General features: G+C 43.9%; 1 protein-coding gene across 1 annotated transcript in view; it reads left to right on the forward strand.

Moving 5' to 3' along the window:
- Positions 1–14,851, forward strand: part of LOC130869286 (nuclear autoantigen Sp-100-like) — a 47,797-nt gene that overhangs the window by 10,971 nt on the left and 21,975 nt on the right. Inside the window, exons 5-9 of the mRNA XM_057761288.1 lie at positions 2,132–2,197; positions 5,910–6,020; positions 6,409–6,489; positions 11,755–11,901; positions 12,561–12,680. Of these exons, the coding sequence (XP_057617271.1) occupies positions 2,132–2,197; positions 5,910–6,020; positions 6,409–6,489; positions 11,755–11,901; positions 12,561–12,680 (525 nt within the window). The remainder of the gene's footprint in view (positions 1–2,131; positions 2,198–5,909; positions 6,021–6,408; positions 6,490–11,754; positions 11,902–12,560; positions 12,681–14,851) is intronic.

A 14,851-nucleotide genomic window follows, 5' to 3' on the forward strand; every position in this document is an offset into this window, starting at 1 on the left:
TGAGCTGAGCCCAGTGTCGCAGCCAGATTGAGAATATGACTACTCACCAATAATTGTGACTTAGAGAAGCCTCTGAAGGAGGTGACCAGTATGGAACTGTGAAAGGTGAAGCAGTATGGTCCACGGTGGCATCAAAGAGGAAATACTCTTTAAGAGAGATGTTCCTGATTTGTCTTGCCCTTACACGCACTGGTCTCCAACACCAGAAGTGTGATGAGTGGGGTTTCCCACACCAACCAACTCTCCAGACACCAACATTTAATTAAATTCAGATAAAGCGTTCAGTGCCTCCTCACTTCAGAGGCTGGTTACAAATGCTGGGATGTGATCTGTGCTTCTGCTCAAGTGAACATAGATCAGAGGTTGCCATGGCCCCTCAGGCTACAGAACTGTTAGCATAGCTCATGAACCTCGGGGAAATGTTAACTTACAATTCATTAGAAAAGTCATACCTCAAAAATAGTCAGCTAGGGTGAGGGGAGTTGGGGAGATGACTCAGCTGTCAAAGTGCATACAAGCACAGGGCTTGAGTTTGATCCCCTAAACTCGTGTAAAAGAACAACTCAAGACACAGGGGCAGGAGCTGTAATCCTAGTACCAGGGAGGCAGAGACAGGCAGCTCCCTTGAAATCAATGCCCAGAAAAACTGATAAGGTTTAGTCCAGTGAGAGACTCCATCTCTATAAAAGGAGGTTGATGCCACCTGAAAAATGACACCCAAGGTCATCCTCTGTTCTCTGCACACATACACACACAAACAATAACCACATGGGAGAGGGACACCCCAAGGAATAACAGGGAGAGAATGAACACAACACTCTCTTGTCATCCCTGGGCACACCACCCTTTCTGCACTATGGAGGTTGCCAACCCAAAATCTCTCTGAACAGAGTCTCTTAGGATCTTTGACAAAAGTTCCATCATACAGGCATGGTGAATAAAATCAGTAGCCATGTGATCAAGTCAAATTCTATGTCTTCTCCCCTTGGAGGTCAGGGTTCCCATGCTATCATCATGTTTGTTCCCCTGGCAGCCAGCACTCCATTCCTAAGGACTTTCCAAACTTTACCTCTGTAATGTGCACTGCGGTGTTACTGAGGAAGGCTGGCTATGTTCGAGGGTAGACTGACTCTCTTTCCAACTTAATCACTTGGGAACTCATCTAGGATTTGAACAGGAACAGGAGATGAAGACCAAAACTACCATTTCTTACTATGTCACAGTCTCACACTTCATATTAGAAGAGATGGATTCAAACAGGAGAAATGTTGTTTGAGATCAACAACATTGCTGAAAAAAAAAGATAGAGGAATACACACAGCAAGAGAGTGGTAGAGGTGTGGGAAGGGCACTCAGATTCTTTGAGAGAGAGAAAGGAAGAGGGAAGGAGATGAATGAGAGCGGAAAGAATAACAGACAATGGGAGAAGGATCCAAGTTGCTAGTTTCTTGCTTTGGTTAGCATCAAACACATGTTGCCCTCTACCCCAGCTGGTATAAAGTATTGGTATCATTCAGATGCCCAGTTTATAGATGAGGAAGCTAGTCTTGAGAGAGACTGTGTGTGGAGTGTTCACAGGGGCATATGAAAAGCAAGAATCCAGGCACTCAGGAGGCAGAGTCTGTGTTCTTGACTGTGTACTGCTAATCTCATGGAAAACATGAAACAGAAGTAGGGGAAATACAGAGAGAAAATACAGGGAGGAATAGCAGGATTGGGAGGGAATGGAGACAGGCTGTTCCTGAGTCCTCGTGAGAAGACCAGCAGGGGCGAGCCATCAGATATATATGGGGAGACCGTTTTATGAAGAGAGGTGGTCCAGAGACTACTAGAAACTCAGGCAAGGTCTCTGGGCAGGGAAGCTCCGGGGACACGTGCAGGCATGCTATAAACATGGATATGAAGACATGTCACCATCAGGTGTTAGGGTGACCCAGGCAGTGCTTTCTCAGTCAGAGGTGACCCTTACAACCTATTCTCATGACCTGAGTCTGACCTCAAGAATCATGGAGAGCTTTTCAGCTCCAGATGGGCTCTGGATTGATGCTTCAAGGGCTCCTTCAGCCTTTGTATCACAAAAAGAGTAACCTGCTTCAACTACTGAAACAAACATTTGATTTTTGTTCCTTAGGACCTGATGTCAGCTGTTCTCAAGAAAGCCTGACCTGGTCACCCTCAGGTCCCTCCTCATCTGATGGTCTGTTCTCGTTTACTCTGTTAACATTGCTGTCTCCTCCCATGTGAACTTGTTTGCTTTCTGTTGCTGTGATGAAACCCCATGACCTAAAGCAATGTGGGGAGGAAAAGGTTTACTTCATCTTACAGTTTATAGTCCACCATGAAAGGACATCAGGATAGGAACTTGAGGCAGGGACTGAAGCAGAGGTCATGGAGGAACGCTGCTTACTGGCTTGCTCCCATGGCTTGCTCGGCTTGCGTTCTTATATCTGAGGACCACCCATACAGGGGTGACACTTTCCAGTGGTGTAATGTCAATAATCAGTCAAGAAAATGTCCCTGCAGATTTGTCTACAGGCCAATCCAATGGGGAAATTTGTCTCAATTTTGAGTTCCTCTTCCTACATGATCCTATCTTGTTTCACTGACAAAACAAAACCAGCCCACACACCTCACACGGGGTGTTCTTTCCTCGTGTTTCTGATGTCCACAACATTTTCTGCATCTGTAGCTTTTCCAAGTTCAGGGTTTAAATATCAGTGTCTTGGTCCTCAGGTTTGACTAGGAAAGTTTTGTCTCCTGAATATGTCACCCACGTTCTTCAATTCACACCTGTCTGTCTGTGGCTTGCTTGACTGACTAGACATGGCCTACATGCTCTGATCCTCTGTCCAGTGGGGCTTAGAGAAGGATGATGAACATGAACATCGGGGAGGCAGTGAATTTTCCCCTCTGTGTTCAGCTCATACGATCATGACACAACTGGACCTCCCAAATGATACCTCCACTTGTTACCAGGGTAACAGCTTGAGAGCCCCTCTCCAGGGAAGATAGACCACTGAGGGGGAAAGCTTTGATGTATTGATGTAATGATTGTTTGATTGATTGATTTGACTTGATTTGATTTGATTTTCTGAGAGAGGGTTTCTCCCTGTAGCCCTTGGCTGTCCTGGAATTTGTTCTGTAGACAAAGCTGGCTTAGAACTCAGAATTCCACCTGCCTCTACCTCCTGATTGTTGGGATTAAAGGTCTGCAGTACCATAGCCTGGTTCACTTTGATATTTTAATTAAACAATTGTCCTTCCTTAATATAATAGATATTTAAACTATTGCTTATTTAGAAGATTCTAAATTCAAGGCATTGACTATAATATTATAATATCATGTTTATAAACAAAACTTATAATTAAATTACAATTATAAACAACTCTCAATATAATAAAGAATATGAGTAAGAATGTTATATCCTTTTCTAATATATTAATACAGGTATTCTTGCAATTATCTCCTGTAAGACTTTAAAATGATAATGTATTACTACATTTTCAAAAGGTAAAAAGTTCATTTCATGGGATCTAATCTTTTACCCAACTAAGTGTTAAGATTCAATTATGCGTTAAGGTCCTGCCTGGTAGATTAGGAATGTCTGGGTTCAAATTCTGCCTCTGTGATCCCAGACAGGTTATCTATCCTCTCTGGGCCCTGGAGTCATCTCCTATAAAAGGGATGTAACTGTGGTCCAGGCTCCAGATGGACGTCATGATGTCATGAAGAGTGTCAAACTCGTGTTTGGTACTTCATCTCTGTTGTATGTCACTTGTTTCTTATTGTTGCTACTGATTCAGTCATCAGTGTCAGCTGTACCTGCTTCCAGAATCTAAGCTTCTCACACTGCATAAATGGGATTTCTTCTCTCAGGATGTCTAACATGGATACTCACAATGAAATCCATTATTCCTCAGGCTGGAGAGGTAGTGCTGGAGGAAATGCCACCCTCACCCAGGGAACACAAACTGAGAATCGTCAATTCTCCATCCCTCAGAGTCACAATGGTATGTACGCAATAGTATTTATTTTTTTCTTCCATGACTCATCTTTGCAAACACCTCTCTGGTTTTATATATATTGTAGATAAAGTGGCAGGCTGCGTTCCTGCTGCCCGGCTCCCAGCCACCTGGTTAGCTTATGCCCCGAAATAACAACACACAAATTGTATTCTTTTAAACACTGCCTGGCACATTATATCTAGCCTCTTCTTGGTTAACTCTCACATCTTGATTAACCCACTTCTAATAATCTGTGTAGCACCACGAGGTGGTGTCTTACCGGGAAAGATTCAGCATGTCTGACCTGGGGGCTGGCTCCATCGCGCGTCTCACCTCACTTCCTTCTCCAGCATCCTATTCTATCTACTCCACCTATCTAAATTCTGCCCTATCAAAAAGCCAAGGCAGTTTCTTTATTAACCAATGAGAGTAACACATAGACAGATCATCATTTCCTCCATATATATATATATATATATATATATATATATATATATATATGCCATGTATGTCCCTGGTGCCCTCAGAGGCGGCCAGAGGGTATCAGATTCCTTGAAACTGAATTTACAAACAGTTGTAAGCCATCATGTGGTTTCTGATAACCATACCCAGGTCCTTCACATGAGCAGCAAGTGCTCTTGACCACTACGACATCTCTTCAGCCACCAAACTTGCCCACCCCTCATACACACACACACACATACACACACACAAACTCAGCGAAAAAAAATCTTTTCAGGGTTACCTCTGAAATAATTGTTATATATCTTAAAATCTTTCATTCGAAATTTTTAACATTTGAGACTATAGCAATATATGAGTCTGTATTTATTGTTCTTCTGCAGGTGCACAGTGTGGGAATAAGAAGCAATGAGAGGGTGGGATTGTGGTTAGGGATGAGTAGAGGGACCAGATGCAGGGGGAGGAGGGATGCAAGGGAAACAGGTGAATTCTTGGTGAGTCTATGTGGTCTGGAGCAACCCTATCTGGTAATGGCATCCTAATGACACCAGTGACAGGGATGGATGAAGATACAGAATTATCAACCCACCCCCCCAGATGGACCACAGAGTGAACAATTAGACACCAATGTATGTGTCCAATTGTCTGACCCAGCAGAGACACTGGCTGTGATGACACAAATGGGGCTAGGACTGTACTCACACCCACGGCCCTAAAAAGCATGGGGTCTAACCACTATGGATTGTGACAGAAAGTGTACACCCAGGTCCACATTGCATGTTAAGTCTTCTATAATTAACTTTTCAATTATTTTCTCTAATTTAACTTTGTGGAGAAAGAATTAAATGAAAACCATGAAACTGTACTGTATATTGTATTATTTGTTCACATCATACCATTGAGGTTGGTGGGGCAGGACAGACAGAATTCATCATGGGCAAGGGAGGTTTTCTGTAAGGGAAGAGAGGACATCAGCCCTGAATTTGTTTGCTCTGGGACTCTTTCCCTACCCAGACCATTACCTCTGGCCTCAGGTCCCTGCTTTCTTTCTTGACAAGTTCCTTTTCTAGCCAGCTTCCTGCAGAATTTCTGACAGGAGAGGCATTTGCAAAAGCATTTAGAGAATAGAGACAGCAAAGCCCAGGCTTCCTCCATCCCTATCTTGGTTCTCAGTTTGGCAGCAGATGCAGCAGCACCACCCTCCATGGCTCCACATCCCTCCTGCAGCCCAACCCTGCTGCAACCCTAATCACCCTGTCATTACCTGCTAGGCTCCTTCAGTCCCTCCCCTGTTCTCAATCCTCTCTGTCTCTGTGTCTCTCAGTCTTCGAGGCTTAGAGAGATCTCTCTCTTCCTATTGGTTCCTGATGTAATGTGCAAATAAAATAGTTACAAAACAAAATCTGTTTCAGTTGTGCATTTACCTGAAAATGGACTCTCAGAAGACCTCTATGAAATAGTAGACGTGAAAGAAGATACCACCGGCGATGACATTGATGGACTGCAAAGGCCCCAAGCAGCCAGACCGCCAGGCCCAGGTTCTGAGCCGGAGGGTAAGATGGACTGAATATGAGCATGAAGGGCTAAGCTCTGGGCGGGAGCAGAGGAAGGCGCTGATGTCTGATACAAGAAGAAAACTGCTTAGGCACAAAGAAGCAAAGAGAACTCTTGATGCACTGTTGAGACCTGGAGGGGACTGTTAGAAAAGTAAACCCTAGAGGGAAAGAGTTGGAAAAGTCTTACCAGGGAAAAGAAAAGAAACAAGAGTCAGAGGGGTTGGCTAGGGAGTCACAAAGCACAAACACCTTCCAGGGTGGGGTGGTCACATGTGCAGATGGGGCAGAAGTAGGAACGAGAGATGAGATCAGGGTGAGGGATGAAGGTGGACACTGGGAAAGAGCAAGGCTCTTGGGATCTCACCTGTGGCCTTTCCATCTTCAGAGTCCTGTGAACTAAAAGTCCAACTGAGTGACAGAGATGCAGGCCTGGAGCCTCACATCCCACTGCCCTGCAGCAACGAAAGTAACTATTGTTTACCTTCCTGGATTTGTCTGTCAGGTGGTCTGTAGGTGCTTGGTAGAGCTTTGTTTGGTTTGTTTAAAAAATCTTAATCATTTTCAAACGTGACTATTGAAAAAAGTGTCATGTATTTTTGGAGTTGGGAGTGTAGCTCAGTGGTGGAATGCTTGTCTAGCATGTGTGAGGTCGTTGGTCCAATTCTAGCACTACACACACACACACACACACACACGCACGCACCCACACACAAGCACTTCATCTCAGAGGCAGCATGCTGTTTTACACATGCACTGTGAAGTGGCTGCATCAAGGTATGTCTGTTACCTCACAAACATTTTCATGGGAAGAATATTTAAAATGTATGACCTCAGCAATTTCTTGAGAACTCAATATATTGTTGTCTTACTGTGTTGTATAAGGGACGTCTTGAACTTATTCTTCCTGACTGAACTTTTATGTCCACTATGGCCTCGGCCCCCTCCACAGTCTTACTTTACTCCCTCTGCGTCAGACCCCTTCCCGTGCCACCTAACGTGAAGTCGTGTAGCTCTAGGTCTTCTGGGCCTGGCTTGCTTCATGCTGTGTTCTTGCTCATCCATGTTGTCTCCGCTGATGCGGTCTCCTTCATTTTAAGACTGTCTGGGAGTCTCTCCCATGTGAACACCACAGTCTCTCCAGATGCTGGCAGCTGTTCACCCTGACTCCATACATGGAGCTTGTCCAGCTGTAACAGGTGCAGGTGTCTCGTTAACAGACTGATTTTAATCCCCGAGTTCTGCGTGCAGGTGAGAGGACTGTCTAATCACATGATGGGTCTGTTTTCAGTTGTTTTTGATGAAACTCCGTACTGCTTTTTCCTAACTGTTGTAGGCACTTATGCCCCACTCGCGCACACATACAGGGCTCCATTTCTCCTCATCACCAACACTTCTTCTCGCTTGTCTTTTTGGTGGTGGCCATTCTAACTGGTGTGAGGTGACATCTCTTTGGAATTTCTTGTTCCCTAACCATGGTGCTGGGTACCTGTGTTTCTATGGTCATCCACAGTCCTATTGAATAGAAGCACTGAGGTTGGGCATCCTTTGGTAAAGAGAGCTTTTCACCCTTGAGTACTGATGTTTGCTATGAGTTCTTTTCAAATGGCTTTGAGTTAAAATTGCATATAAGTTCTGACTTTCAGATTAGGAAGTTATCTGATCCTGGTTCTTTTTAACAAAAATAGTTGAGGTGAAGAGGAGAGAGCCTCCTGACCTGGGGAAGTCTCCTTTCCACACCTAGTGTCTGCCCTGTTGTCCCCTCCTGGATGTCTCAGGTCATCCTTCCACGTGTTTCTCCCCAAGCATCATCGAAGGTCTCCCATCAGCACTGCCCAGTCTTTATCTGTAGGGCTCTCCCCTGGGCTTCCTTCCTTGAAAGTTGAATTTAACCTCCAGTCTTAAGTCAGACTGGAGACCTTCTGCCTTCTGCCTGGACATTTATATCTCCCATATATTTGGAAAGTTTTCTGTTATATCTTCAAAGTTTTCGTTCCCTGTTCCTTTACAAAGGAAACAGGCCTAGCTTTTGAGGTGAGTCATTGGTCAAGATCCTAGGTCTACAGTCGATAGCAGACTTGGAGACTCATATCACAGTTAGTGGCTTTGGCCTCATGGGACCTGCTTAGTGATGAGTTCTCTGGGGCAACACCAGCATTGAGATCAAAGGTCAAACCTGGTTCTTGACTTCTCTGTCCTCCCTCAGTTGGAAGCTTTCTCTCTGTGTGTGCTGTACTGCTGAAGTTAGAGATTATTTAAAGTGGCCAAGCTCAATGTACCTTTTCTTATTTTCTTGTACCATCTAGGTGGTTCCTTAGGCATTAAGAAGGTATTTTCATGCATACAGATGTTCAGTCTGATGTCGGGGAGGGCTGGGTTGGGGGATAATTACAGGATTGCTTTCAAATCAGCCCTTTCCTGTATAAAAAATACATTTTTAAATGTATTCTTTGCTTTTCTAGAATAATAAATATGCTTTTTTATGTTTTTGCTCACATTGTCCACCCCCACCCAGACACAGTCTCTTGGTGATTTTAACACCTGTGAGGGGGGAGATGACTGTTGTTCTCTTTCATAGAGGGGTGCCCCAGGGTAGAAAAAGCAAGGAGAGACAAAAGGGAGGCACCAAATAGAGAACAATAAGTAGCAATGCCGGACAGGCAGGCAGGGTTTACAATAGCGTGCAGCCCATCCTTCCCATGCTGGCTGAGGGATGGGATGACTGGTACCTTTCTTCTTAGCAGTTCAATGGAACAGAGATCCTGTAGGACATTTCCTATCAGCTTTCAAGGAAGGAAGCCCAGGGGAGAGCCCTGCAGATAAAGACTGGGCAGTGCTGATGGGAGACCTTCAGTGATGCTTGGGGAGAAACACGTGGAAGGATGACCTGAGACATCCAGGAGGGGACAACAGGGCAGACACTAGGTGTGGAAAGGAGACTTCCCCAGGTCAGGAGGCTCTCTCCTCTTCACCTCCCTATTCATATGCTCAGAGTACCTACCTCTACCTCCCTTAGCCCTGGACCTGAAGTAAAGTGACTTTTCAAGTACAGAGGGGGCTCTGAGGTCGCCTTCAATGCTGCTGACCCCAGTTCGAGCTCCAGGGCGCACTTGGTGACAGCAGAGAAGCCACTCCCACAGATGTTCTCTGACTGCCACACGTGCCATGGTTCACATGTGCTAAGTGAATAAATACATAATCAATCAATCAATCAATGAAAAGATATAGAGGGAGAAAAGTATGAAATAGTGTGAACTAGGCAAGGCACAGAGAGCCCGATAGACGAGAATTGTCAGAAGGGGCTGTGAGAAATGGGGAAACTAGCATGTCACTTCTGCTGATCAGGGTAAGACGTCCCCTTGGTGAAATGACCCTGTAATACCCTCAGATCACCAGAGCCTCCGTTATCTTGAGTTTCACTATAAAAGATCTGCTACTTCCTAAACACACATCTCCGGCCCAGACTTCCCCTTTTGGCTCATTTTCCCAAGTGCCTAGAGACCTTCCAAAGACCCGACAGACATCCTTATGTGGAGACTATTTTGGTATCTTCTGTTCAATAATATAACAAGCTACCCCCCCCACACACACACTAGTGGTTTAGAGCTTCTCTAACCTCATTTGGCCCTGTTTTAATGACAATTTTCATCCTTCTCCAGCCTGCCCCTGTGTGCATGCCCAAGCCTAGTCACCCTATGTTGGGCCCCATCGTACTCACTTAAACTAGAGGAACAGGCTTTTGTCTGAATTTGCCTCTCCCATGTTGTTCCCTCCAAATCTCTTGTCTTCTGCCAAAGAAAAATATTCCAGGAATGGATTGGAATGGAGACATGGCTCAGATTATGATGACTGGCTGCTCTGGAAGAGGACCCAGAGTTAGTTCCTAGCAACCACAACCATCTCTAACTCCAGTTCCGGGAAATCTGACACCCTTTCCTGACCTCCTCAGAAACTGCATGCACAAACCACCACACAGAGAAAGCACTCCCCTACATAAAGCAAAAATAAAATAGGTGCAAACTAGTTCATGTGGCTTTTAGAGCCCAGGGCCTTCTGCAGCTCTCAGCACTCTGCACCGTCAGAGTGACAATGGAGGTTGGCATCCACGCTCCTGTCCCCATCACTTGTCTCTTAACCTACCACCACATCCCACCACACCTACTCTCTGTAGGCTCCTGCGTTTGCTATGCCCTGTCTCTGTGGCTTCTGTTTGTTCTGGAAACTGTGTGATTTGGGGAACCAGTTGGATGTAATCTCTGAAGTTTGAAAACGCATTTCCCAGAGTTTAACAATGACATTCTCCAGCAGAGGAGAGGAGAAATGTGTGTTAATCAGAAGACACAGGAAAGGCTGGGTGTAATACATGCACTCAGGAGGAGGAAGAGGAATAGCAGATCAGGAGTTCTAGGTCATCCTTGGCTAAGTAGTTTGAGGCAAGCCTTGGCTACAATGCAACCCTGTCTCCAAACAAATGACTGAAAACACAAATAAGAAAGAATTTTCCCAGCAGTGTTTATCTTAAAACAAATAATTAAAGCATAGGAAGTCAGCATATTTGTTTCATTTGTTTGTTTTTTGTTTCTTTTTTCAAGATAGGGTTTCTCTGTGTATCCCTGACTGGCTGTCCTGGAACTTACTTTGTAAACTAGGCTGAACTCAAACTCAAAGCTCCACCTGCCTCTGCCTCCAAAGCACTGGAATCAAAGGCATGAACCACCACTACCAGCCTAAGTCAGCATATTTCTATAATAACAAAAATAATAATACAGAAGAATCTCACAAACATATTAATACACATATGTAACATATATATATACATATATATATATACATACATGTACATATATCAATCTGGGAGTTTTTGACTTCTTTGAGAACAGAGATAAGTTATATGGTCATAATTTCTTTTATATTCATTATATAGGCAGCAAAATTAATTTAGGCTTTGAAACTGGAGATGATACTTAACTTTGAGATTTACTGTAGGGACAGAGGAATGTGTCACCTAGAGGCCTCTGGGGTGTCGGTCACCTGCTTTTCTGATCCAAGTGATAGGTTCTCTTTGCAATCATTTAAATACCACTTTTATATATAACTGTTAATCTGCAGTTAAAACTTTAATTTTGTCTTCATTTATTTTTTTGAAAGGGGGTCTTGGTATGTAGCCCAGGTTGCCCTTGAATTTAACATTCCTCCCGTCTTAGCATTCAAAGTGCCGGGTTTGCAGGTGTGTATGGCCTTGCCTGGTTACTTTTTAATCTTTAAAATATCAAAACAAACTATCTATCCAAGGATTCAGTGGATGGAGGGGAAGGGAAGAACAGAGTGAGAGGGAGATTGCGGGGAGAGGGTTAATCATGCATTCAGAATGATCTTTTAGGGAGTTAAATGAAAATTCTTTGAGAGTATGTGTGTGTGTTTGTGTGCATACACGTGTACTGGTCTGCATGTGTTTGTGTGCATATGTGTGCTGAGGCCAGAGGTCAACCTCTGGTTGTATTATGCTTTGTAGCTGGACCTGGCTGACTAGTCTAGACTGCCTGTCCGGCCAGTGATTCCCCGGGACCCACCTGTCTCTATCTCCAGAGTGCTGGGATTGCAAATGGATGCCACGTTAGGAGTCATTTTTACGTGGATCCTGGGAATTGAACTTACGCTTGCACAGCAAACACTTTGCAGCCTGAACTGACACCTCAGTCCCTGAAAATAACTTATGCATTGTAATTTGAACCAGGAGCAGAGCTACCCAGCCATGGAATCAAAATTTACCCTTGTTCGGTCAATACGGTAAATATAAAGCAAGAAAATTCTTCAGATTTCTTGAGTGGTGAACAACAGACCCACACAAGGACCAGCCACAATCAGGCCTCTGAGGTAATAGGTAAGGAGACCTGACAGAATTGCTACAGGTTCCCAGGCAAGGGTGTGGGAATTGAGAACCAGAATGACGGTACAGACAAGATGCTTGTAGTTGCAAGGAGGGACCACCTCTATGACAGTTTGGTCAGTTGTTGATTCACAGCCTTAAAGGAACGGTGTACAGCCTGGAGTTAACTATTCAGGTCTTCTTAACGTTCACACTCAGGTTTTCCCTACCGTGTGTGCCTGCTGTCACCCCTAAGGTGTTGCAGAATGTTTGATCACACTGGGTGAAGATGTGTCACTGTTTTACCTCACCTGCCTAAGCCACCTTTGGATTGATTTATAAAGAGCAGAATGGCCAATAGCTAGGCAGGAGACAACAGGCAGCACTTCTGGGCTGAGACAGAAACTCAGGGAAGAATCTCAGAGGTGGGGATTTGCCAGCCAGATACAGAGGAAGTTGAAAGTACTGTACTGGGGAAAGGCAATGAGCCATGTGGCAAAATGTAGATTAAACAGGTTAAAGTTTTAAGAGCTAGTTGGGAACAAGCTTAAGCTAAGGACAAGCTTTCATAATTAATAGGAAGTCTCTGTATTATTATTTAGGGAACTGGCAGTCCAAAAAAGTTCAACCTCACTAAGATGCTTAAGGCACTTTTCTTTCTTTCCTTCGTGCAGACCTTACCAGAGATAATTCTGATGATGAAAACATCTTCTCAGAGGAATCCACCTCAGTCACCTGCCAGTCAAGTAAGGAAACCCAGAGAGCAAGACAGGCTGTGGGCATCTGCTCTCAAGGTACTGTTTTATGATGGGTTTTGTTCTGAGTCTGTTCTGTATGATGGATCCCTGAAACCTGTTCTGTCCATTGAATTTCACTTCATTCTTTTGGAAAATGCAGGGGAATCATTGCATACCCTTCAGGGGATTAATCTTACCCTATTAGTAGATAGAGTCATGCATTTTTAACAAAATAGAAACAGGCATGTCTTGTACACTTGGGCATAATGTTCATGTGTTCAAGTACTGGTGTGCATGTTCATGGAGGTCAGAAGACAATCCCGGGTGCTCCTCCTCACCTTCTACTTTGTTTGAGACCTAACCTCTTGTTCATTGACATGTATGCCAAGCTAGCTGGACCACAGTCTTCCACGGATTCTGTCTTGGCTACCTGAGCTGCTGTATGGACCCTGGGATTACAGTCCATTCTACAGTGTCTGATTGCACATCTTGGGTTCAGGTCCTCATGCTTGTACAACAAGCACTTTAACCACTGAGCCAACCCTCTGGCCTCAGTGAGTTTGTTTCATAAACGAATTATGATGTTTACTAAGGGTAAGACTCATCGAATGATTTCTATAGAGAGCAAAAGGCTTCCTGCTCCTTTATTGGAAGATCATACTTCCTCTAAGCAGAAACTTAGACAAGAGTCCAAAAGCAAGTCATCCCGTTATGTGGTTAAGTAGACAGAAATAGAGGCTCAAGACAGAACCTTCTGAAACACAAAGTACTGTTCCTAACAAAATTCTTCATCAAAGTCATGGCTTTTGGAGCGATTTTTCAAAAGACTTTACAAATAACGGGCACTTCTTTCTTTATAACATCCTTAAAGAACATAAACGTCCTTTTCTCCTAGGTGAAACAAACCAGTCACAGATGATATGTGTCTATGTATTCTCCAAAGTCTAATGGAGTATTAGACTGTCATCCTGGGTACTGAGTGTTTCTTTCCTAAACTGTGGGATAGGAAGGTTTCTGGGTGTGATGTCATGAACCTGTAAGCCAGCACTCTGGGGGTGAACCAGGAGGATCAGGGGCTCAAGGTCATTCTTGGGTGCACAGGACTCTCTCTCACACAAAAACAGAAAAACACACACTTTGAAAAGGTGCCTTCATTTTAGTTGCTCATGTGTCTTTTGTTTGTTTGGTTTTGGTTTTGTTTGTTGGTTTTTTTTTATGTTTTTCTTTCGGTTTTTGGTTTTTTGAGACATGGTTTCTCTGTAGGTTTGGAGCCTGTCCTGGAACTAGCCTTGTACACCGGGCTGGCTTCGAACTCATAGAGATCTGCCTGCCTCTACCTCCCCAAGTATTGGGTTAAAAGGCGTGTGTTACCACCGGCTGGCTTTCATGTATCTTTTAAAAGTAGAAATGTGTTTTAGGTTTTATACTACAAATACACTCTCTGTCTTTGGTTCAAAAGCAAAATATTATTTTTCATAGAAATGTGGGAAGTATCAGATCAATGGCAATTGTTCAACATAAGATTTTCAAGGTCTCTTTGTGTGTGTGTGTGTGTGTGTGTGTGCATTCACATGTGTGTACTTGTAGAGGCCAGAGGTCAATATCAGGTGCTACTCTTAAAGAGACATTCACCTTGTTTTTTGAGAGAGGGTCTCTCATGGGGGGGGGGCACATTAGAACTCACAAATTTAGCTACTCTGTCTAGCAAATGAGTCTCTCTAGCTCTGGGATTGCATGTGTGAGTCACCATGGATTCTAGAGATCCAATTCATGTCTTCATGCTTGTGTGTCAAGAATCTTATTAACTGAACTACCTCTTCAGGCTCTTCAACATAAGACTTTCCAAGTTTTCCTACAAGAAACACAAAAATAATGGGAATTCAAAAAGATGAACGGGAGTGTGGTGGGGGTGAGTAGGAAGTCAAGTCTTAGGAAAAAAATGCCAAGTGATTTCAGATGGCCCCTTGATAGTGCATTCCATCTGCCTTAGTCATCAAAATGGGGTTTCACTAGCCTACTGTGATCAATATTCATTACTTAGAATCAAATGAGGGAAAGGGGCCTGTGAAGTCACATGCTCAAGACACTAGATTGTACCAGAAGTTAGCTAGAATTGCAACTTCTGGACTATGGTATGTCCAAATTGAAGCATAATGGCTTGAATTGTAATCCAAGCATTCTCCATAAGCCTTGATGTTGCAACTCTTGGGTACCACTTTTTCCATTCT

Source organism: Chionomys nivalis, chromosome 2, assembly GCF_950005125.1.
Source record: "Chionomys nivalis chromosome 2, mChiNiv1.1, whole genome shotgun sequence".
Taxonomy (NCBI): Eukaryota; Metazoa; Chordata; class Mammalia; order Rodentia; family Cricetidae; genus Chionomys; species Chionomys nivalis.